The sequence below is a fragment of the Dasypus novemcinctus genome, chromosome 12 (assembly GCF_030445035.2).
Source record: "Dasypus novemcinctus isolate mDasNov1 chromosome 12, mDasNov1.1.hap2, whole genome shotgun sequence".
NCBI classification, from domain to species: domain Eukaryota; kingdom Metazoa; phylum Chordata; class Mammalia; order Cingulata; family Dasypodidae; genus Dasypus; species Dasypus novemcinctus.
The window spans coordinates 98,289,222-98,312,222 of NC_080684.1; the positions used below are offsets into that span (position 1 = coordinate 98,289,222).

Here is a 23,001-nt window from a genome sequence, read left to right on the forward strand (position 1 = left end):
AGCGTAAGGCACTCTGCTGGATTAGGATTGGAACCCACAGGCTGATTTGAGAGCCCCTACTTTAAAATAAAAACTTATAAAATTCTGATATAATTTTAGATTTTTTTTTAATTGCAAGAATAATGAATTCCTGTATGCTGTTCACTCAGATCCCCCAAATGTTAATATTTTATCACATTTGCTTTATAATCCCCCTGCCTCTCTATCTACACTTATACATATTTTTTTTTTTTCTGAACCATTTGAGAGTAATTTGCAGACATGATGTTCCTTCATCTCAAAATCCTTCAGTGTGTATTTCCTAAAATCAAAGACCTCTCTTATATAACCACAGGACAATGATCAAGATCAGGAAATTAACCTTGATGCAATACTATTAATCTAATCTGCAGACGTTATTTGGATTTCACCAGCTGTCCTAGTAATGTTCTTTAGAGCAAAAGAAAATCCTTGCTCACAGATGGCATTCAGTTATCGTGTCTCTTTAGACTCCTTGAATCTGGAACAGTTCCTCAGTGTGTCTTTCTGTTTCATGATCTTGTTGCTTTTTTTTAAGATTACAGGAGAGTTATTTCATAGAAACCATTTGGGTTTGTCTACTGAGTCCTCATGATCAGATTCACTGTATGCGTGGTTGGCAGGGACACCTCAGACCTGATACTATGTTCTTTTCAGGAGGCACAACATGTTCATGTGTCCCATTTCTGATGACAGGAGCTTTGATTGCTTAGTGAAGCTGGTGTCAGGCAGCTTTCCCCACTGCATTACTATTCCCCCCTTTGTAATTATTAGTCTCGTGGGGGAATGCCTTGAAACTATGTTTCTCCTGTTTCTCATCAAATTTTCCCATGCTAGTTTTATTTTATTGTTTACACTTTTAAAATTAAAGTTAATAGATCACAAAGAACATTTCATTAAAAACCACAAAAAAACATAAAAAACATGAGGTTCCCATATACCCCACTCCCCACCCCCCCACCTCATTATTTTTGTAAATTATATATTTTTGAAGATATATACATCGCCAAAAATGTTACATTAAAAAATATGGGAAACGGACTTGGCCCAGTGGTTAGGGCGTCCGTCTACCACATGGGAGGTCCACGGTTCAAACCCCAGGCCTCCTTGACCCGTGTGGAGCTGGCCCATGCGCAGTGCTGATGCGCGCAAGGAGCGCCCTGCCACGCAGGGGTGTCCCCCGCGTGGGGGAGCCCCATGTGCAAGGAGTGTGCCCCATAAGGAGAGCCGCCCAGCGCGAAAGTGCAGCCTGCCCAGGAATGGCGCCATCTGCACGGAGAGCTGACACCACAAGATGACATAACAAAAAGAAACATAGATTCCTGTGCTGCTGACGACAACAGAAGAGGACAAAGAAGACGCAGCAAATAGACACAGAGAACAGACAACTTGGTCAGGGTGGGGGGGAGAAGGGGAGAGAAATAAATAAATAAATAAATATTTAAAATATATATATATATATATATATAAGAAGTTTCCGTATACCGCCCACCCCCTCATCCCACTCCTCCCACATCAGCAACCTCCTCCATCATTCCCACACTAATTTTAGTATCCATTGATGATTTTTCCTGGAATTCATTATTACTAATGGTCATTTTCTAATCCCATCGTTCCTGTTAATCTAAGGAGGAGCTTTCCTTGCTTGTTTGCTTTTTTATCAGTATGGACTCATGGATTCTTATTTTATTCAGTGGGCTATAATTCATTCTTTCCATTATTTATTGTCATGCTCAAATTGTCCCAGATTTGGCCAGTGGGGGTCTCTTCAAACTAGAGAGTCCCCACTTTTATATTTCACAGAAATATGAGCAGAAAAGTCCCCACGTCGGTGGGAAGGAGCCCCTGTCTGGGAAGGAGGTGACACCCTGCGCGGGCAGGCTCGGGAGGAGAGCAAAGGGTCGGAGTCGGGGCTTGTTTAGGTCCACTGGGGACTCAGTCTCTAGCCAAGTACTTGCCCCGTCTGTCGGCCTCATGGAGGAGATGGCTCTCAGAGCAACAGTCCTTCCGGCTGAAGGGGGGAAGGAGCTGCAGCCCTCTCCCATTTTGCTCCTAAAGCCACCTCTTTGGGGTGGGGCTACCAGGCCCTGAACACATCCTCACATTTATACTAGACACCCCCACACCCCCCGCTGGGGCATCACCCCAAATGCCTGGACCAGGAATCAGGCAAACCTAGATTCAAATTCCAGGTCTTGTATCTCCTGGCCGGGTGAGCCTGGAAAAACCACTTTCCCTCTCAGAGCTGCCCCACTAATTGATTCCTTCAATTACAATTCCTGAGGGCCTCCTAGTGTCCGGCTCTGTTCCAGGCACTGGGCATGCAGTGGTTGACGAGATAGACAAGGTCTGTGCCCTCATGAAACTTATATTCTAGTCTGAGATGACAGACAATAAATAGTAAGCAAACGGGAAGTGGACGTGGCTCAACTGATAGAGCATCCCCCTACCATATGGAGGGTCCAGGGTTCAAACCCAGGGCCTCCTGGCCCTGGTGAGCTGGCCCACACGCAGTGCTGCTGTGCGTGAGGAGTGCCGTGCCACTCAGGTGCACCCCCGCTAGGGGTGCCCCACGTGCAAGCACGCCCCGCAAGGAGAGCCGCCCCGTGTGAAAAAAGTGCAGCCTGCCCAGGAGTGGCACCACACACATGGAGAGCTGACGCAGCAAGATGATGCAACAAAAAAGAGACGCACTTTCCCAGTACCACCTGACAAGGCAAGTGGACGCAGAAGAACACACAGGGAATGGACAGAGAGCAGACAATGGGAGTAAGGGGAGAGAAATAGATAGATAGATAAATAAATAAATAGATCTTTTTTAAAAAAATAGTAAGCAAATACATAAACATGACAATACTCTCTGGAGATATTAAGGTAATACAAAAACAAATTTCCCAGAGGTGGGGCTCTTTTGGACAGGGTGGTCAGGAAAGACCTCTTGGAGGAGGTGACATCTAAGCTGAGACCGGAAAGATGAAAAAGAGCCTGGCAAGTGAACAGAAGGGGAAACAGCAAGTGCAAAGGGCCTGTGGCAGGAAGGAGCTTAGTAGGAACAGAGAAAGGCAGTGTGGCCGACTAGCAGTGGGTGAGGCCGGGCGGCCTGATGGCTCCGAGCCCTGTGGCCAAGGGCGTAGAGTTCATATTCCAGGTGCAAAGGAAAGCCATTGAGGGTGTTAAGCTGAGGGTGGGAGTGTGAAACTCAAGGCTCTTAAGTTTTCGGCTTGAACGGCTGACTGAGACATGGGGAGTTCAGGATGGGGTCTGACGGGTTGACGATCGGAGGTTGGATTTTGGCCGTGCTGCCCTGCAGTCCCCGTCTGCCACCCACGTGGAGGCGCGGAGGGGGCAATCGGACCGAGTGTGGACCTCAGAGAAGCTGCTCGCCCTGGAAGCGCCAATCTGGGTCATGGGTATCTAGACGGCATTTAAAACCACGGGACAGGATGAGCTCATCCAGGCAGAGCGCAGATCGCGAGGGGAAGAGGCGAATGACAACCCCGCCCACGCGGCAGTCGCGAGGTGTCACGTGACGGTGTGCGGCGCGCACTGGAAAAAGGGTTACGCCGCCCAGGGGGCGGGGCCGGGGCGGGGCCGGGGCGGGGCGGGGCGAGGGGGCGGGGCGCCCGGGCGGTGACGTCACCGCATGACTGGGTTTTTATGAATGAAAGGAATCCTGTGAGTGAGTAATTCCGGGAAGCTCGCCTTACAACTTCGCTGGGTCCCGGCCCCCCGCGCCGCCCGCGGGACAACAAAACGGCGCGCGCTCCCGGGAGCCGGGCTGCGAGCGGCCGGCGGCGGGACCGGAGGGAGGTGGCCCGGCGGGACGGCGGCTGGACCCGCGCGGCCAGGGGCGCCAGGCGGAGCGGGGCCGCGAGGCGGGTGAGCGACGCGGGCCCGGGGACCGAGGGGGTCCCCGCGCCCCGGGACGGCGCCTGGGGCGGGGCCCCCGAGCCCTCGAGCCCGTCTCCCCGCCGCGCGGCGGGCGGGGCAGGACAGAGCCGGGCGCGGGCCGGGGGGCGGCGGCCGCGGGGCCGGGGGAAGGGGCCGCGGGGCCGGCGGGGCGGGGTGCGCGCGTCCGGGCCTCGGGGCGCCGCACAGCCCCTGGCGCGGGGCCGGCGGGCGTGCTGCGCCGTTTGTTTACGTCCCCGGGCGGCGTGCGGCTGTGCTCCCTGGCGGGCGTCCTGGGGTCCTGCCCGGTGCGCGCGCGGGTGTACCTCGGTGTGTGCGTGCGTGAGTGTACCTCGGCGGGTGTGCCCCGCGGGGGTACCTTGGGGCGTGTGTGCGCCGCGGCTGTGCGGACCTCGGAGGGTGTGTCCTGGGGTGCCCACCCGAGTAAACACGGAATAGAGACCGGGCGAAGGAGGCGGCCGGCGCGGTGGTGACGCGGGCCCGGGAGTTCTCGCCGCGGCCGCCCCCTGCTCCCTAGCCAGCGGCGTCGGGGCCTCTGCTCGCCCTGGAGTTTCCCTGCGCCGCCGCGTGACGGTGGCGTCTGTCCCCCGCCCAGAGCGGGTGGGACGAGGTGTCAAGTCCCCCGCCCGGCTCATCTGGGGGCGGGGTGAGGGGAGGCCGTCCCTCCTCCCAGCACCCTGGTGGATCTGGCAACCAAGGGGCCTGGAGCCCTGCGCCTGGTCCCCAGATTTGCGGGCTCCCTGGGGAGGGTGGAGCCTCTGGACTCCTGACTTTCTCAGGTCTGCCCAGCCACAGTCTCGGGAGAAACAGTGGGGAGTGGGTTCAGGGCAGTTCCAGGCTCTCCCTCTTTGGAGGCTTCTGGCAGACGCCTGGGTGGGGGCTGTACCTGCTGGAGCCTGGGAGTGTGAGCACAGGATGGGGCGGAGCCAGCTCCTGCCCTGGATGGTTTCAGTTCACAGGGAGTTCTAGAGGGACAGACCAGATTCACTGACGCTGGGCCCTAAGAGCTAGTTGCTAGTTAATGGAGCACCCTGGACCCAGGAAGGGTCAACAGGCAGTGGAATGAGCTGTCTCGGTGTACAAAAGGTTAATGGGTGAGGGGTGGGGTCCACAGCCCTTGTCAACCCCCACCCCCCAGCGCTGCAGAAACACCTGTTCATCCCACTAGCCAGAGGCCCACAGAACCAGGAAGGGGAAGGCGCCCGAGCCCGCTGGGGTGAGGAACCAGGTGATCTTTCCTTTGAAGCTTCGAGCCCTGAGCTCTGCTGCCACGCCTGGAAGCCTCCGTGTCCCCATCTGCAGCAGGGACTGGGCACAATCAGGATGACAGGATGGGGAGTGAAACGGGGAAGCTGAGGCAGCCTCTGCACTCAGCCTGTTTTCTCGGGGGCCTGTGGAGGAGAGAGCAGAGCCAATCTCCCCAGCCTGGCCAGGAGCCAGGAGGCCTCCAGGGGTATGTGGGGTCCGTGGGGGGGGCGGTGTGGGCGGGAGCAGAGGAACCAGGCAGGAAACAGCCCCGAGGAGGGCTGGGGGTCAGCGAAGGGGGGAAGTGGCTGGTTGACTCAGTCACAGATGGCAAGTTAGCACTCCCATTAAATCCCTCCTGGGCTCTCCTAGGACCCTGGACCCTCGGGGGCTTCCTCAGCCACTTAGTGGTGCGTTGCCATGGAGCCTCTGCCATGGTCAGATGCTGGGGTAAGAGGCGGAGACCCAGAGTCTGCCCTCTGGGAGCTCACCATCAAGTAAGGGAGACAGAGTTAAAGGACAGGCCACCTAACTAAACGCGAAACCACAGAGGAGGTCACTGTGTTTTGAAAGTATCTGGTAGGGCTCTGACTTGGCCGGAGCAATCAAGGAAGGCTTCCTCAAGGAGGTGACAGGGGAGCTGAGCTATGGGATTGGGTGATGATTGTCTGTGAAGCCCTTGAGGGCAGCGGCCCTGTCTCGTCTTAGGCCTTCAGGGCTACCACATGGTAAGTGCGTTGTGGATGTTTGCTGAATAAATGAATGAATGAATGAGCACTAGGTCTATGCCCTGGAATTGCTCTATAACCCTTAGGAAAAAAGGTCTGGGAGCCCCAGGGAAGTGGGAAGCCCAGGTCTGGGCTGTAGGGGTTTTGAAGCAGCCCCCCGCCCCCCTCCCCCTGAGCAAATGGAGCCTTCAGGGCCCAGGTGACACCATTCCTCCCACCCACAGGGACACACAGGCCTACGTTCCCCCACTTTGTTGCCTTGGAAAACACGCATTCTGAATCTCTTGGCATTTACCGTCTAGTTAACACGAGGACGCTGAGAGAGTGGAGGGAGAAGGCAGAGAAGCCTGTGGGCCTCAGCGCCAGTGCAGCGGGAGTTTGAAATGGGCCCAGCACGGTCAGATTTGTAGGTTGTGTCTGTGATGACCCCTCTGACCGCCCCAGACTGGAGGCCGGGAGACCAGGGAGGAGGAGGCTGTGGTCAGAGCCTAGCTGAAAGAGGAAAAGGGCCCTGGCTGCCCCCTTGGAGAAGAGGGGACCGTCAAGGCTGATGGACTGAGTTTGTGTTCTCACGTGTCCCCCCCCTCCCCTCCAGGAAGCCTTCGCTGATTTCTTGTCCCCCCCTCCAGGGCCTCCACTATGCTGGAGGCCTCGGAGCTCCCTTCGGGACCTGAATCGGACACTCTAAATTCTGAGATGGTTCAGTGCTGGAAGGCATCTTAGGCTACGTTTGGCATGTTGGGAAACTGAGGCTCAGAGAAAGTAACACACGGCAGGTGTGAGTGAGCGGCTGAACCAAGAGCTGGCACCCCATCCCCTGCCTCCCTGCGGTGCTGGGTTCTCCCAGCCTTGCTCCCTTCCAGCAGGGAGGAGGCTCCACCGGTGCTGGCTGCCAAGGCCCAGGAAAACACATTTTTTCCCTCTGTCCTCACAGAGCAGGCAGAATGGCTCAGCAGCCAGAGGGGAGCCCGTGCCAGGGGGTGGGCCGTCTGCAGGCTGTCTCTGGGTGGGACGGGGTGGGGGGAGGCGAGAGGGCTGTGGCTGCTGAGTGAGCAATGCCGCTGTCACTCTCCCCTCGAGTAAACACGCTCGACTGGCCTCCAAAAAGAAAACGAGGGACCTACAGAGCTGGGGGCCCACTCCGCTGGCCCTGCCTGGAGAAGAGGAGGAGGGGGTGCATGTGGCCCTCCACGGCCATCGAGCAGCCGGGAGGTCACCTCATTTGCAGAACAAGGGGGTCGGGTCAGCGGCTGCCGCCCGCCTTTCAGGCCCGGCCAGGCCCGGGGTCGGCCAGGTGGCGGCAGGCGGGAGGCGGCAGCCTGGCCGGGGCCCCAGGCCGCCTGTCCAGCCCGCCAGCGCCCGGGCCGGGGCGGGAGGCCGCCAGCCTGACACGGCCGGAAACTTTCCCCTCCTTGGGCTTCTCCCTCCGTGACTGCCTGACTCCGCTGAGCCAGGACATTCCTGGGCAAACATGGGTGCCTCAGCTGACGTGCAGGATGCGGCTGGCGAGGGAAGGAGGGCGGAAGAGGTTCAAAGCCTCCCGAGGGCCGGAAGGTGCTTGGGATTGCGGCGGGCTGCGTCGATGGCTCTGCAGCCGTCGTCAGGAAGAGGGGCTCCCGGCGGCGTCCAGCTCGTGGGGCTGCTCTGGGCTGAGTAAGTCTGTGTGTCAGCTCAGGGGTCAGCAGAGCCGCGTTGAGAAGGACTCGGGCGGCGGCTCACCTGGGTAGGAAGTGCTGTGATTGGCCGGTGACGTCCGCCTTGGGAGTGGAGGGAGGAGGATGGCGAGGCTCGGCTTGGGACCTGTCTAAGCCTCTGGGGCTTCCGGTCCTGCAAGCTCCCGGGTGCTGGAGCTTTCCAGGTCTCACAGCCTGTCCACACGCCGTGTGTAGTCCACGGGGAGGGGAGTGCTTTGGGGGCAGTCCCCGCTTACCAAGAGGGAAAATGACTTGTCCCCGGGGCCAGGCCCTGCCTCTCAGGTTCCGTATCAGCCACAGCACCCAGCACCCAGCAGCCAAGAGACTCGGTTTCCTGGGTTGGAAGAGGCTTCCTCTCCCCCCCGGTGTCTCTGCATAGCCCAGGCTGCATGTCACCCAACACCTCAGCTCCCCAAAAGCTGGCACAGGGGTCTCTGGATATCTGCACATTCCTAGCAGGCCCAACCCAGATGCACATAAGAGTTAGGGGGACAGCCTTGGAGACGGGGTGGGGAAATGCCAGGGCGACACTAGGAGGAGGCTCCGCGAGGCCTTAGTCCTGGGCTCCACCCGCCGTCTTGCTGTGTGACCTTGGGCTACTGTATCGACCTCTCTGGTGTTACCTCTTGGAGATAATGCACCTGGGCTTCACAGGGACTCAAAATTCTCACCTGCTGAGCGTCTTCAGGCACCAGAAGAGAAGTCCCTGTCTAGACCTTTACCTCCCCCTGGGGGTGGTGCAGCCCTGGCCCTGCCACTGGGTGCTGCCAAATCAGAGCTGGCTCAGGCCTTGGGCCTCCTGTCTCCTGGACAGACTCAGCAATTCTGATACCCCTTCAGGTGCCCACCGTCCTCTGGTTGACACCACTTCCGGGTCTGTTATCTCTTTGGTCCCCTCTCCTTCCCCAGCACGTACAAGGCAGATACTGTTCCCCTCCTACAGATGGGAAGGTAGAAGCCCAGAGAGGCGGAGGGGCTTGCCCAAGGTCACACAGCCTGGAGGAAACAGCACTCAAGCCGGGCTTGACTCTCAGCCCAGCGTGCCTTTCCCTGTTCCCCCAGCGGCCTCTTAGCCACCAGAGGGCCACACATCACCTGGATGGGGCTCCTGCTCCCCTGTCATCCTCCTGGTGTCCAGGGCAGATGGAAAGGAGGAGAATATGAGATACACCGGGAGGTTTCCCCGTAGACTGCAGTCAGTTAGGCTTGGGCTGAAAGCTCGGCTCGGACACTGACCAGCGGGTGACAGTGTCAGGGACTCCAGCCCGGCCACCCCTCACCGGTGCCTGCTCCCTGCCAGGTGCTATGCTGGGTGGCCTCAGGCAGCCAGAGTGGACTCAGCCTTGTCCCTGCCCACAGGGCGCAAGGAGACAGACCATTACAGAGGGGGCGAGGTGCCTGACAAGGCCCAGGGGTCAGGGAGGGCTTCCCAGAGGAGGTGTCTACGCCGAAGGCAGAAGGATGAGTAGGAGTCTGCCAGACAAAGAGGAGGAGGAGGGAGAAGTGTCACAGAACCTGGGGCGAGAGGAACCGAAAGCAATTCCTCGTGGCTGGAGTGCAGGCTGGGGGCAGGGGTGGTTGGAGGCGAGCCTGGGGGGGTGGATACACAGGGCTGGGGTGCCGCACGGGTGGGTCTGACTCTCCCCAGGGCAGAGGGAACCGAGGAAACTCTTACTCATGGCCAGTTTCCCGTGGTAGAAAGATTGTCAGCTGCTGCACCCCAGGTGTGGCTGGGGGCGTGGGGCGGGGGGGGGGGGGTGAGCATTTAGGGGCCTGCGTTAAAGGGTGCACCGGTGGGGTGAGGGAGGATCTGCAGGTGGCATCTGTGAAGGGGCAGGGAGGGCAGCAGGTTTCACGTGATTTGTCCAGTGGGGGTGGGGCCAGAGAATGTTCTAGTGACTGAAGTGATGGACGCACGACTATGTGATTACACCACTTACCACCGACTGCACACTGGGTGGATTGTGTGCTTTGTCAATACACAGCAGTAAAGTTGATTTAAAAGGGGGAGGCCACAGAGGCTCCAGGGAGAGCTGGGTGGGCAGCCAGGCCTGAGCCCACATGTTCAGGGGTCCCCACCACGAAGCAGGCCTTCGAACCCCATCCCCACCGGGGGACAGGAAGTCTAGAATCTGTCCGAGTCCCTAGGGCAGGCAGAAATCCGGGGCTCCCTGGGCCTCAGTTTCCCCCTGTTACCCAGCCAGGAGCCCGGATGCTCTGAAAACCCTCCTAGCCCATGGGCCATGTCTGGGACCTCTTGAAGTGCCAACTTCCCTTTCTGGTCCCCACTCTGCTTCCCTCTGGGGTGCCAGGCAGCACGGCTGTGTGGGCCGGGAGAGACTGGGGGGTTTCTGAGAATTTCAGACTGTCCCCACCTTGGCCTGAGTCACCATGAGAATTGAACTACTCTTACTTGAGCAACTACTATGTGCCCAGCTCGCTTCTAAGCACTGGGCCTATGGCAGTGGACAAGACAAGCTCTGTCCTTGTGGAGCTGACATTCTAACTGGGGACGGAAGGGAGACAGAAAGTGGGGGGAGGCCGGGATTGGGAATGCTAAAGTAAGTGAGAACAGGAGATCTGAGGGGAGACCTAAGGAGGGGAGGAAGCAAACTGTAGAAATGTGGGCGAAGAGAATGCCTGGCCGAGGGAACGGCCACGCAGAGGGCCTGAGGAGGCGTGAACTTGGTGTGTTTGAGAACCACGACGGAGGCTGGTGGGGTTGGAGCAGACTGAGTGAGGGGAGCCCAGCAGGAAGGGAAGGCGGAGAGGGGTGTGTCGGGGGCAGATCGCGGGTGCCCTGTCGGCCATTAGGGTGACTTTGTCTTTTACTCCAAGGGAGGTGGGAGCCATAGAAGGATTGAGAGAAGTGACACAATCTGCCTTAACACCCAGCCATCTGGTGTCCCTCATGGGAAAACTGAGGCATAGAGACCTACCAAAGTCCCACAGCTTATGAGTGGGGCGGCCTCCTAGCAGGCCCCAAAGTCCGTGCGCTTCTATTTCACCGCAGCATCTCCGGGAGACTCCAGGTCCTGTCAGGTGTCAGAGGCAGAGCTGTGCCTGAGAGATGGGTGCCACAGGCAGCGCGAGGACCAGGGCCCGGACGCGGGCTCGTGCCCCTCTCTAGCAAACCGAATGCTGCTGAGGTTGTCCCCCTGCCCTCCCCCAGGGGTTTTCATATGGAGAAACTCAGGCTGCCACCGCATGGGAGGAGATAGATCAGCTGAGGGTGGAGAGGATGGCTGCTTTAAAGGGGTCTTTGGGAGGAGGCCCCCTCCCAGCCCAGCACAACCATGGCCCCTAGAATGTACCCTCCACGAGTTTTCAGTTGCCTGTCTCCCCAGTGCCAAGCAAATAGTAGATGCTCAGTAAATATTTGTTAAACGAACACAGAGGCTTTCTGGCCTTGACTGGGCCCCTGCCCAGGCTAGGTTACGACTCCCACGTCTGCCAGGGGCAGTGCTGAGTTAGTGCCAGGCGCCAGGGGAGGGTGGCTGGGGGAGCGCCTACGTTGTTTCATAGGGGCTGCTGGGTGGACTTTGTGCGATCATTGACTGGTATACATGATTTCGTGCACTCTTCTATGGAGGTTAAACTTTCATGAAAAGTTTTAAAAAATACTTATCACATACACATCTGGGCCCCATGTGGAAGGCGGCCTATCTCCCGAGCACCTGTTCGGGGCCAGGCAGTGATTCTGGCATAGGGATGCAGGTGTAAGAGAGGCCAGGCCTCTGCCCTCCTGGGCTTACATACTGGTGAAGGAGGTGTAGGAAAGAGAGGCAGACAATAAATGAATAACTTTTACTAAGATGATTGCAGAAAAGATGAGCGCTATGAGGGCTAATAAACAGGGTCACGTGATATGACACAAGAGGGTATTTTAGGGAAGTGGATGTGGCTCAAGGGATTGGGCTCCTGTCTACCATATGGGAGGTCCCAGGTTCAATTCCTGGGGCCTCCTGGTGAAGGCGAGCTGGCTTGAACAGAGAGCTGATGCAACAAGATGATGCAAAAAAAAAAAAAAAGAAAAAAGAGAGAGACACACAACAAACAGGGGAGTTAAGGTGGCTCAGGCAACTGAATGCCTCTCTCCCACGTTGGAAGTTCCCGGGTTCAGTTTCCAGTGCCTCCTAAAAAGAAGAAAAGAGAAGACAAGCAGACACAGAAGAACATGGAGCAAGTGGGCACAGAGAGCAGACAGCTAGCACAAGCAGTGGGGTGGGGGTGGGAAATAAATAAAAATAAAATAAATCTTTAAAAAAAAAACCAGTATTTTAGTGAGGAGGATCAGGGAAGACCTATGAGGAGGCGGCCATTGGGCAAAGACCTAAATAATGAGGAAGAGTCACTATGGGAACTTAGGAGGGAAGAGGACAGTAAAGAGAAAGGCAAGTGCAAAGGCCCTGGGGCTGGAATGAGCCATTCAAGGAGGCCTCTGTGGCTGGATTGCTGGGCCCATGAAAGGTGGTGCGAGAGGAGTTCTGAGACAGGCAGAGGCATTGAATGCCAAGGTAGCAAGTGTGGATTTTATTCTAAGGGGGGGGCAGGGTAAGTGACCTTGATCTTCTTTCTCTGGTAGGTCTCCAGCGCAGAAGGTGCCTTCTGCAGACATGTCTGTGGACCCCTTATCCAGCAAAGCCCTCAAGGTGAGGAGGCAGCTCCTGTTGTGCCCAGTCCACCCTCCCTCCCTGTCTCCTTCCCCACCCCAACTTCCCTTCCCCCTGAGTTCCTGGAATCCCCAAGGGTGACATCACGGGGAGGGCCCCGCGCTGCAAACCAGGACAACACCCATTTGCTGCAGAACCTCAAAGGTGCTTTCCAAGCTGGGGTTCTCTGGCTGCGGCCGGGACAGGCACGGGTTAGAATTCCAGCCAGGCCCTGGGGTGACCTCGCGGAGGTTTCCCTTCCAGCCACCACCTCAGTGCCTCAAGCGGTGAAGGGGGCGCCCTGGGGGGGGGGAAGGGGAGTCCTACCCAGCACCTGCTGTGCACCAGACCCAGGGCCCGCAGGCGGGGCTGCGACCCGGGCCTCAGTTTCCCCACGCGTCCCGCAGATCAAGCGCGAGCTGAGCGAGAACACGCCGCACCTGTCGGACGAGGCGCTGATGGGCCTGTCGGTGCGCGAGCTGAACCGGCACCTGCGCGGGCTCTCGGCCGAGGAGGTGACGCGGCTCAAGCAGCGGCGGCGCACGCTCAAGAACCGCGGCTACGCCGCCAGCTGCCGCGTGAAGCGCGTGTGCCAGAAGGAGGAGCTGCAGAAGCAGAAGTCGGAGCTGGAGCGCGAGGTGGACAAGCTGGCGCGGGAGAACGCCGCCATGCGCCTGGAGCTCGAGGCGCTGCGCGGCAAGTGCGAGGCGCTGCAGGGCTTCGCGCGCTCCGTGGCCGCCGCCCGCGGGCCCGCCGCGCTCGTGGCGCCCGCCAGCGTCATCACCATCGTCAAGTCCACGCCCGGGCCCGCCCCCGGCCCGGACCCCGCCCCCGGGCCCGCCGCCAGCTCCTAGTGCGCCCCCCACCCCAGGGCCTAGGCAGGGGTCCCGCCCCCAGGCCCCGCTTCTCGGCAGCCACCGTCCCTGCGTCCCGCCCTCCCTCTCCCGCGGCCCGGGCCTGGCTTCCCAGGGCGGCCTCCCCGGAACTGGGACCCAATGGCCCCGGCTGGAAGAGGCGTTAGAAATCACCTCGTGAGGCCCAATGAACAGATGGGGAAACTCCATTGGTGTAACAGTGTCCAAAAGGCCACGTGTCACTTAGCCGTGGAGCTGGATCCAAAAGCTGCCCCAAGAGTCTAGCTGTGGTTTTCAGTGGACAGGGACAGAAAAAGATGGTGGAAGGCCTCCCTGGCCTGGGAGAAGACTTTGCCATGAGGGCAGAGAAGCAGAGGAAGAGGGGAGGTGACATGGAGGGAAGGGCAGGTTGGAGCAGGTGGCTGGGAGCAGAGGCATGAGGCCGGGAGCCGGCCAGCCAGGAAGGGGACCGTGGAGGTGTCCAGTTGGTGGATCAGGGGACAAGAGGTCAGATTCTGAAGTCCTGTTGCCTGGGGGGTGGGGGAGGGATCCTCCCAAGGGAGGGGCCCACCTCTGCGCCCAGGAGTGTCCACTGTGGAGTGAGGGCTGAGTCACTGCCATTGACTGACATCCCCGGAAGCCCAGCCCAAGCCCTCCCCCGGCACCGCATACAGCTGCCCTCCCCACAGTTTATTTATTGCACAAAATTAAGTTATTCTCCCCAGCCGGAGCCCTACAGCCCTCTCCCCTGGGAAAAGGGTGTGTGGCCCTGTGCTGGCCTATGTATTTTATATCTGCAAATACATCACATTCTATCTTATATTTAGGGAAAGCCAGGCAGTAATGATAACCAAAATGTGTTTTTAAAAAGTGTCCGGTCCCCAGATTTTATTTATTTTCTGACTTACAGTGAGCAATTTGACTGCCTTCTGTATTTTGTAGACTTTCTGAATAAAGTCAAGTTCTTTTTCCACAGAGAAGTATCTGTCCTGGGCTATGTTGGGGGCGGGGTGGACTTCTGAATGGGGCCTAGGCTGGGGTTTTGCTTTCGCCTCTGGTCAGGACCCTCTGGTGGAAGGGACGATAGCCCCCTTATGCAGATGCAGAAACCAAGTTTCAGGCACTCGGTCTTGCACACATGGGGGCCTGGGGGCAGGGGAGGGAAAACGGGGAAGGGAGGTGCTGAAACCTCTGACCTTCCATCTAGTGGCCTGGAGCCAGGCAGCCTCCTGGGGAAGGCCAAGCGGGCAGGGTTACATTCCCTGCGCGTCCCTTCACTGAATAAACAGTCCCATCCAGAGAGGAAAAATCCCAGATTTCAGAGTGATCTTTCCAGCACTTTGACATCAAGGTCTGGTTTCCTACAGCCAAATAGAAAATACTTTCCCCGTGTTCCGGAAGGCAGGCGGGGGTGGGCAGAGAAGCCGCCTGCTCAGTCCCAGCGTGCAAACCTAAAACATGGCCCAGCCTTACTCCAAGGCCCCAAACTCAGCACAACTTCAAGGTTATATGCCATCCCTTCTGGGGCACCCTGAGGTGTGGGCTAGACCATGAGCTGTGCCTTGGCCCGTGACCTTGGATGGCTTAGCTTCTTGCAACCTCAGTTTACCCAACTGTAAATAGGGTACAAAAGTGGAGAGGCGTGAGAAGCCCTGAGAACCTGAAGGGCTGCAAGTTGTCAGCATAGAGTACCCCAGTAGGTCAACGTTTACCACAGCGCAGGAGACAGGGGTGCGTTGCTGGAGCAGATGTGGAGAGGTGGCAGGCCTGTGGGAGCCCCGTCTGTGCAAGTCTGGAAAAGGGCCACACTGCAGGGGCTTGCCTCACAGGCCCCTTGTCCCCCTGCCAGGCTCCCGCTCCTGCTGTGCTGAGCTGGGGCCTGCGGAAAAGGCTGGCGGGGGGCGGAGAGCTGGCTGGGAATTCCCCCCCTCCCCCCCGGCTGCATTCCCCGGTGCCCCCGCAGCAGCAGGCCAAGCCCCGTGCTAGCACGCGACGGTGGGCGGCGGGGTGGTGCCTGGCCCTGGGCCTTCCTCCCAGCAGCCCCCACCCCAGCCCTCCTTGTGACCGGGGCAGTGGCTGTGTCCCACCAGCCAGGGGCAGACACTGTCTGGGGAGGGCCTGGTCACGATTTTAGTCTGGCAACGCGACTCCCCCCACCAGCTCCACGTGACACACAAGGCACAGGGCTTCCTAAGATGCCCCTCAACACCCCCCGAGCGCAGGCGCGTGGGGGCGGGGAAGGGGAAGGAAGAAACCTCACCACAGGCAGAGGAGAGTTCAGTACAATCTATATTCTCTCATATATATATTTCTTTCTCACTTTATTTGCTCACTTCTGTCACGCATTTAAAATGTCACAGAGACCAAAATAGAGCGGCTTTCTGGTGGAACTCATGGCATTCGCACACGAGATACAAAACTAGGGACTCTGTCTTCTCATACATCAATTTTTCAAGTATTTTTTTTTTATGTACAAAGAGCTACTCTATCTGGAAAAAAAAAATTAAAAAATGACAAGGTCAGTTACGCCTCCTAGGAAGGGGATGGATCCACTGGGCGTGGGTTCCCAGAGCCCATCTCCCCACGGGCCGCCGGCCCCCTGCCGCTAGCTCCCCCCACCTGTGATGCCTGGGCAAGTGCCAGGGCGGGCCAAGACCAAGCGGCACAGACCCAGCAACACACTTTGGCCTGGAAGAGAGGGAAACGTGCTGGAGAAGCAGATTCGTGAAAGCAAATGGTGGGGAGGGATCAGGGTTTTGTCCTCGGAGCCTGCACCCACCTGCTGCCTTCCTGGGCAGACTCACCCAGCCAGGGGCCTGAGGCCCCCAGGACCCCACCCGCTGGCCTCTGTGGACCCCCAGGGAGCAGGCTTGGCCAGGAGGGCTGGAAGGAGACCAAGGAAGACTGCCGAGAAGGGCCACCCTGCCTTGACCCTTGTCACAGCCCCCAGGGAGGGAGCCTGTTCATTCCAGGAGTGACCAAAAGAGAAACCACCACCAGGCAGGGCCCCTTCTCCCTCCCACCCCCTCCTCCCGGCTGCTGGAGTCCAGACCCAAGAGCTACCTGGTGTCCAAGGCCACCTGGCCCGTGCGCGCACATCACGCACACGGCACGCCCTGAGGCAGCAGCAGGGCAAGCCGGCCAGCCCAGGACTCCAGCCCTGGGAGACTCAGGTGTGTGGGGGTGGGGGAGCCTGGGGGCGGGAACTGGTGATCCTGGCCACTCCTGAGGCGTAGCCAGGGAACCTGGCGCAGCTCAGAGCGCCAGCAGCTGACCAGGGGACCCCCACAGTCACCACCCAGGAAGTGCCTGTGACTGGAGGCCTAGGGAGGGGAGCTTTCATGTGTAACTAAGGCACAGGAGAGATGGACGGGGCAGCCGCCAGGCCCTCTGTGGATGGGGGACCGGGAGGTGTGGGGCCGCTCCTCGCCCTCCTGTCCTCCCCGCTGCCTCCAGCCTCGGTTCCTGTGGAAGCTGGTCTGAAGTGGGAGAGCGACCCCGGGAGACGACCCCGGAGGATGCGTGAGGCAGGCAATAGTGCAGCCTGGGGAGGGCACCCAGGGCCCAGAGGCACAGAGCAGTCTCCCGGGCAGGGCCCCACAGCTCCTGGCGCCTGGCTCCGGTCCCTGCAGCAGGCCAGGTGGGCCTGGCTCAGGAGGGGGCTCCACAGAGGGCACTGCGCCCCCTCTTCCCCCTCCCGCCCGGGTGAGGCTAAGCACTGGACCAGGGAGCCAGGGAGGGTAGTGGGCAGAGAAGCACCCGTCAGGGTACTGCACAGTGCGGGGGGGCTGCCCTTCACCCAGGACTGTGCTGGGTGGGGCTGAGGCCTGATGACAGCCAGGGAGGTCTCCTAGGGGGAGGGGTGCCGACCTGGGGGAGGGGCTCAGGGGCCACAGCCACTGGTCCAAAGGACAGGCCTCTGGGCCTGAGCACAGCTGGTCCCGGCATGTCACCACCCACCCACCCTCCCAGGATGTGCAGCCAGGGCATGGGAATGGCTCCCAGTTCTCTTGGGGCCTGGCCCAGGCAGGGCAGGGCTGGCCGTGAATAAATATTCCTGAAGGCCATGGATGTGCCTGGGATGTCCCCTGGGCAGATAGCATCTGGCTGTCCCACTGGAAGCGATATGTGAGTGTTTCTGGTCCAATAAATTAAAAGAGCAAAGTCAAAGCTGTGCCAGCCCGTCTCTTAGCCTGGGCATGAGGCCGGAGAGAGGGTGCACTCGGCCGATGCCTCTGCCCCCAGCAGCCAGCACCTAGAACTCGTCGTCAGAGCTGAGCAGCAGAGTCTTCTCATTGTCACGGGCACCGCTGAGGCTGTGTGAGCGCGAGAGGCCGTGGGCGCCACCGCGCCAGGCGGGCCCGGGCTCCAGCGTGGACTGCTGCGTGTACTGCTGGTAGGCAGGCGAGAAGTTGTGGATGGCGTCCTGCACGATGTCGTGCGGGTTCATGGTCTCCTTGAGGCTGCTGGAGATGCTCTTCATGGGGGCACAGCGGCCTGCAGGGCAGGGGGCAGGGGTGAGGCGGCGGGCAGCGGGAGGAAGGGAAGGCGGCTCAGCCCCTGCCCCGAAACCTGTGACCGGCCCCCACCCCAAGGCTGCCTTGGCCAACCGCGGGTGGAGTTGGCGTCCTGGGACACAGAATGGGGTCCAGGATGTGAGAAGAGGCAGGCAATGAAACGGGGTGCAGAGTGGCCACGGAGCCCCAGGGGCACCGGCGTGTCCCAGGCAGCGATGGCAACAGGCAACAGGAGCACAGTGGAGCCTGGGGACCCCAGCCAGTGAGCCTGGGGACCCCAGCCAGTGAGCCTGGGAGCTAAGCCCCTGACTGTCGGCCCGGCACTGCTGGCTCCGTACTGAGGACGGGAAGGGGGGCGTGGGGAGCACGCCTGGGAGTCAGGGGCACCCACAGGGGCTTGGCCTGGGCTCCTGCTCTCCCAAGGAATGCTCGCCTCTCCTCTGAGCCAGGGACCCCACACGGTGACAAGGCTGCCAGGGGCCGGGACCCACAGCAGAGCAGACAGGGAATTGGGCACTGGCTTCCTCCTCTCGGTCCCTTCTCTAATGAATTGTCGCCACAGGCTCAGAGGGAGAAAGGGTCCAGCCACAAAACCAAGACGCCAGGGACGACACCAACCCTGGAACCCAGGTCTTCTGACTCAAACATGCCTGTTCTTTCCACCTTTTTACACTCTCTGCCATGAGAAAGTAAGTGCCAACCCCCCCTTTCCGTTAACGAGCACTGTGCCCTCAGAACTAGGCAGGGCAAATTCCAGAACGATGAGATACCAGGGTGGAAGCAGGCAGGCTCTGCAGAGGGCAGCCCGCAGTGGGCGGGTGTTCTGGGCTCTCCAGCCCTGGGGGGTTGGGGGCACCATGGTGGGGGTGGGAATGGGGAAGAGATGGGGGACACAGAAGAGGGGCGAAGGAGGGGGCCATGCCAGTGACAGCAACCAGAACGGACGTGCAGGACAGACGTGCAGACCACGAGCGGAACCTACCGTAAGGGCCGTATGTTGGCACTGCCCGCGGCCAGACCCGGGCAAAAGCAGGGCAAGGGGGAAGAGGGGAGGGAGAGGAGCCAGAGAAATAGACAAGAGACAGCTGAGTGAAAACGCTCGCCTCCCCCCACCCAGCCCCACTCCCAGGCCCCACCCAGCACCCAGGCAGCTCCAGCCGCCCCCTCAGGGCCTGGGGGATGTGGGCTCCGTGGTGAGGAGGAAGCGGGGCAGGGAGGAAAGAACAAACAGTGGACACCCCAACTGGTGGTCCAAGTTCAAGCTCGTCCAGGTTAGCCCCCTCCCCATTCTTTCCAGGCCCAGCTGGAGCGGGCACGCCTGCACTACACCAGTCCCAACGCCTCACGGCCAGAAGACGAAGGCTCGCAGGGCCGCGACTGTGCAGACCACACAGCCACGGAGGCGCAGAGCCGGCTCGGAGCCCAGGCGTAGGCTGAGGGCCGGCGGGCCTGGGGACCTCGGTCAGGGGTAGCCGGTCAGGGGCAGCTTTGGCTTCAGCGGGCCTGGCTGGGCTAGGACAGGGTCCCTGCTGGAGCCATAGTTCTGCCCCACTGTTTCTTGCTGCGTGTGGGGTGGGCAATGCTTGGAAATTCAGCCCAGGCGGACAGCTGAGGGCCCCTATCCCAAGTGCAGGGGTGCTGCTCCACCACGACCCTGCCTGTTCCTGGGGTGCCCCCCGGTTCCAGGCTCTGCCCGGACCAGGTCCGGGTGCATCAGCCCACCCTCAACACTGGGTAGGTGTTCGCCAGATCCTTCCAACTGGGAGACTGGAGGGAAGCAGGCAGGGCACCGGCTGGTGGCAGGAGCTATGGGGACCTGGCCAGCTCAAGCCCAGCAGCACAGCCTCTGGCAGAGTAGGTGGCACAATCAAAACCTGAACAAATGACCCCCAGCCCCCTGACAGCAAGAGTGCTCCGGGAAGGCGGGCTTACGAGAGCTGAGGGACCTGCAGAGCTCCGGCCGTGGGGCAGTGCGAGGCCTCTTCCCAACCAGGGAAGGGACAGGACGAGAGGGAGAGGGCGGGAGCCGGGGACCCTGCTGCTGGCTGGTGCGTCTACCCTCCACGAGGGGAACCAGTCGGCCGGGCCTCCAGGTGGCGCCTCGGTGGAGGGGCCTGAGAACACGCTTTCCCATGGAGACTGCCCCCTCCCCGTTGGGTAATTAAGTTCCTGGCAGCCCCAGCCTCCTCTTCCTTGTCCTCCGTGAACATTCCTCTCTGGCCCTGGCTTCTCCACAGGGTGTGCATCAGAATCGCCCAGCGAGCTTCGAAAGCACACCCTGCCCAGGCCCAGCCCCAGGAGGAGGGTGGGGCAAAGCCATGGATATTTTTCAAAGCTCTCCAGGGCATTCTAATGTACAGCCAGGGTTGCTAACCAGCATTCTAACAATACTAAGATTAGCAGGTGTAAAAAGAAAGCTGTGAAAAGCTATTACCATCTGAGTCAGTTTCTTCGAAGTAATCAGATTAAAAATAAAAAAGAAAAGAGCTTTGGAGACAGGGAATTACAGGACAGAATGACACAGGCCAGCCCAAAGCGTCAGTGCAGGCACCCTTAGCCTGTCTACTCATTAGGGCCTCTGCCCAGCCTTCACATGGGGACAATGTCCTGTAGCATCTTGGGGTCTCTGTGATCGGCCTGCCACAAACCCTAAGAGACAGGTGGGCTCAGCCTCCAGCCCCAGATCAGTTATTTAGGGGGGTCCTCCCACAGGAGAGGAGGTGGAGTCCAGGCTGGGGACCCCCCTGGCCCTGCTACCTCCTTGCCGGATGACGGGCAACCTCAGCTCTGTGGCCATTTCCCACATGCAGACTGGGGGCGCCCCATGACCTGACCCCATCCACACCTGCAAGGCGCAAGGCGCAGAGGAGCACCCCGCCCCCCCTGTACCTTGAGCGTCCAGCCTCTTGTCGGCGTAGACCTTGTAGGTGAAGGCATGCCGCAGGGCCAGGGCAGCAAAGAACATCTCCACACAGATGATGAAGTCCTGGTAGCCGGCGGCCACAGTGCCCTCGCCCACTGACACGCGGGCCGAGTGGATCTTGGGAATGGCCCCGCACTTCTCCAGGATGGCCAGGAGCATGCCTAGAGCAGGAGGCAGGGGTGCTGGCTCCAGACTGGACCCCACCCAGCCCCCTTCCTCCATGCAGCCCCAGCCAGAGGCCCACTCAGCCCAGGGAGGACAGGGACAAGAGTTCCTGTAGCGGGGGAGGCAAGTGCAAGGCCGAGGCCTCCAGGAAACGCCCCCTCCCCAGCACCTTGCCCGGCCACCAAAACTGAGGGTCATCAACTATGCAGGATCCCCGAGATCCCACCCCGTCCACAAAGAGGCCCCACTGGAAGCTCCCCAGTGGTGCCTGCCCAGAGGTACCCAGAGACCCAAGCTCCCCTGAGCTTCAAGCTGGTGATCACCCCAGGCCAGTCGGCAAGGCCAAGGCCCCGTGGCCCCAGGGAGGCAGGCAGGACGGCGCAGGCAGACCTCGCGGTAGCCGGGAGAAGGCTCACCTTGCCAGAAGGAGAGAAAGATGACAGACTTGACCATGAAGAACTTGAGGACAGGGCTGTAGGGGCTGAGCAGCTCCCGGGTAGCGAAGTAGAAGAGGAAGAGGGCGTAGAGGGCCAGGCTGACGGAGATGTTGTAGATGATGGTCACGTAGAGGTAGCCGCTGGTGACACTGCAGGAATGGGGGAGCAGTCTCTGGCTCAGACACACCTTCCAAGGGACCAGGCCTCACTCCTTTGCCCTGCCCAGATGCCAATCCCCCACAGAGCAGTGCTCAGCGTGCCAGGGGGGAGGGGTGGGTAGGTGAGCAAAGCAGTTGATATCTTTCCTTTGAAGTGTGCAGGGTGTGAGTCCACAGTATGGTACCAGCCTGCCTGCCTCTGCCTTGCTCCCAGGGTGCTATGCTGTCCACACGCGGCCCTGGTGCCTGGCTACTGGTGGAGGACACGGGCACAAAAGCCAGGGTGGTGCCGGAGGCCCAGGGGGCTGGGGGTGGACGACACGGGCTGTTGGAAGGCAGGCTCAAAGGGAATGACACCGAGCTCGGTTCGCTTTTCCTCTTGAACCAAGTTTCATCTCTTAAGCCTCAGTTTCCTCATCTGCCCCGACAGGGCTGTTGTGAGGGGTACAGGTAGTCCCTGCAAAGTGCTTGCAAGTATAGGGCCTGAAATGAAGGCCCTGGTCACACGGTACCTTTCATCGTGAATGGGACAGACACTGAGGGCTTGCAAGTGGGTCACGCTCAGCTCCCATTCAAAGGCACAGGGAGGCGTTAAGGAGGACAGGGTTATGCCCAGGGGAAAGGTACGATGTGGGGCCAGTCCACGGGCACCCCATTCCCTAAACCAGGGGGGCATCAGCCTGCGGGCAGGGCCACCTACCCCAACACTCCTCTCTACCCCTTCCACCAGGACCCGTTGCTTACTCAAAGTCACCGTCCCGGTACTTGCCAAAGGCCTGGAGGACCACGGTGCTGACGGCCATCAGCGGCTTCACCACGCAGAACTGCAGGGTGGCCTGTTGGGGCAGGGAAAGGCAGGAGGTCAAAAGAGGAGGAAGAGCACAGAAAATGTGCCACAAGCACATCCGCTGGACCCTGCACTGGATGCTGGAGACAGGGGAAGGCCCTACGTCCGGCCCCCGAGTGGGCTGCTGTCTGGAGGGGGTGAAAGGCAGAATGTGTGAAAGGCAGTGACACTGCAATGCAGCGTGTGAGAAGACAAAGTGTGCTGGAGGAAGGAAGAGGGGAAAACACAGGGAGTGGGTGGATCAGGAGATGTACAATCTCATCAGAGAAGGCTCTTCAGAAAAGGGGCTGCTGGGAATCTTCCAGAGACACAAGAGGGGGGACAGGCTTCCATTCGCAGCAAAGGGAACAGCCCGTGCAAAGACACGGAGGCTTGAGAGTCTGGAGTGGACAAGCACAGGTGGCAGCAGTGGAGATGTGTGCCAGGGAGATGGGCAGGGCCAGGCCGTGAGGGCCGTGAAGCCTGGGGCAGGACAGACCCTGCTCGAAGAACTGGCCACACAGGGCACGGTGGGGGCGGAGGCCGCCTCCTCCCATCCTCCTTGCCACTCCCCTGCTCTGGCCCCTTGCCCCACGCACCGGGCCTGGGGCCAGGCTCTGCGTCCAGAGCTAGGCTGCGGCTGGGGACGGGGATGACCTTGAGAACAAGCAGTGGGGAGTGGAAGCAGCCCAAAGCACAGCGCCTCTGGAGTCCTGGCATTTGAGTTTGAGTTTGAGTTTCCAGGCTCCCCAACTCCCAGCTGTGGTCGCTGGAGTGAGGGAGGCTGGCATCACCAGCACCTGGTCACAGGCCGGCTGCTGTGAAGCCTCAGCAGGGACTCGGCACGGCATCCTCTTGGCGGCTCCCACCTCTGC

The 23,001-nt window shown here is 59.8% G+C and overlaps 2 protein-coding genes across 4 annotated transcripts in view; one reads left to right on the top strand and one right to left on the bottom strand.

Moving 5' to 3' along the window:
• The first annotated feature begins 3,653 nt into the window (after nucleotides 1-3,653).
• MAFF (MAF bZIP transcription factor F) lies at nucleotides 3,654-13,232 on the top strand. 2 transcript variants are annotated; one of them, XM_058308807.2, is made up of 3 exons: nucleotides 3,654-3,693; nucleotides 12,180-12,246; nucleotides 12,654-13,232. In XM_058308807.2, the coding sequence occupies exons 1-3, from the start codon at nucleotides 3,680-3,682 to the stop codon at nucleotides 13,098-13,100; spliced, it is 528 nt and encodes a 175-aa protein (XP_058164790.1). In that variant the 5' UTR covers nucleotides 3,654-3,679; the 3' UTR covers nucleotides 13,101-13,232. The 2 variants fall into 2 exon arrangements, with proteins under 2 accessions (XP_058164790.1, XP_058164791.1); XM_058308808.2 differs by lacking the exon at nucleotides 3,654-3,693 and adding an exon at nucleotides 3,708-3,897.
• Nucleotides 13,233-15,371: 2,139 nt separating this feature from the next.
• The window catches only part of TMEM184B (transmembrane protein 184B), a 51,259-nt gene continuing 43,629 nt past the window's right edge, over nucleotides 15,372-23,001 (bottom strand). The window contains exons 6-10 of one of the 2 annotated variants that reach the window (XM_012528164.2): nucleotides 22,045-22,136; nucleotides 21,122-21,291; nucleotides 20,507-20,701; nucleotides 18,600-18,620; nucleotides 15,372-17,597 (exon numbers count right to left, since the gene is read on the bottom strand). In XM_012528164.2, the coding sequence (XP_012383618.1) occupies nucleotides 17,356-17,597; nucleotides 18,600-18,620; nucleotides 20,507-20,701; nucleotides 21,122-21,291; nucleotides 22,045-22,136 (720 nt within the window). In that variant the 3' untranslated portion in view covers nucleotides 15,372-17,355. The remainder of the gene's footprint in view (nucleotides 17,598-18,599; nucleotides 18,621-20,506; nucleotides 20,702-21,121; nucleotides 21,292-22,044; nucleotides 22,137-23,001) is intronic. The other variant, XM_004466216.4, reaches the window with a different exon arrangement.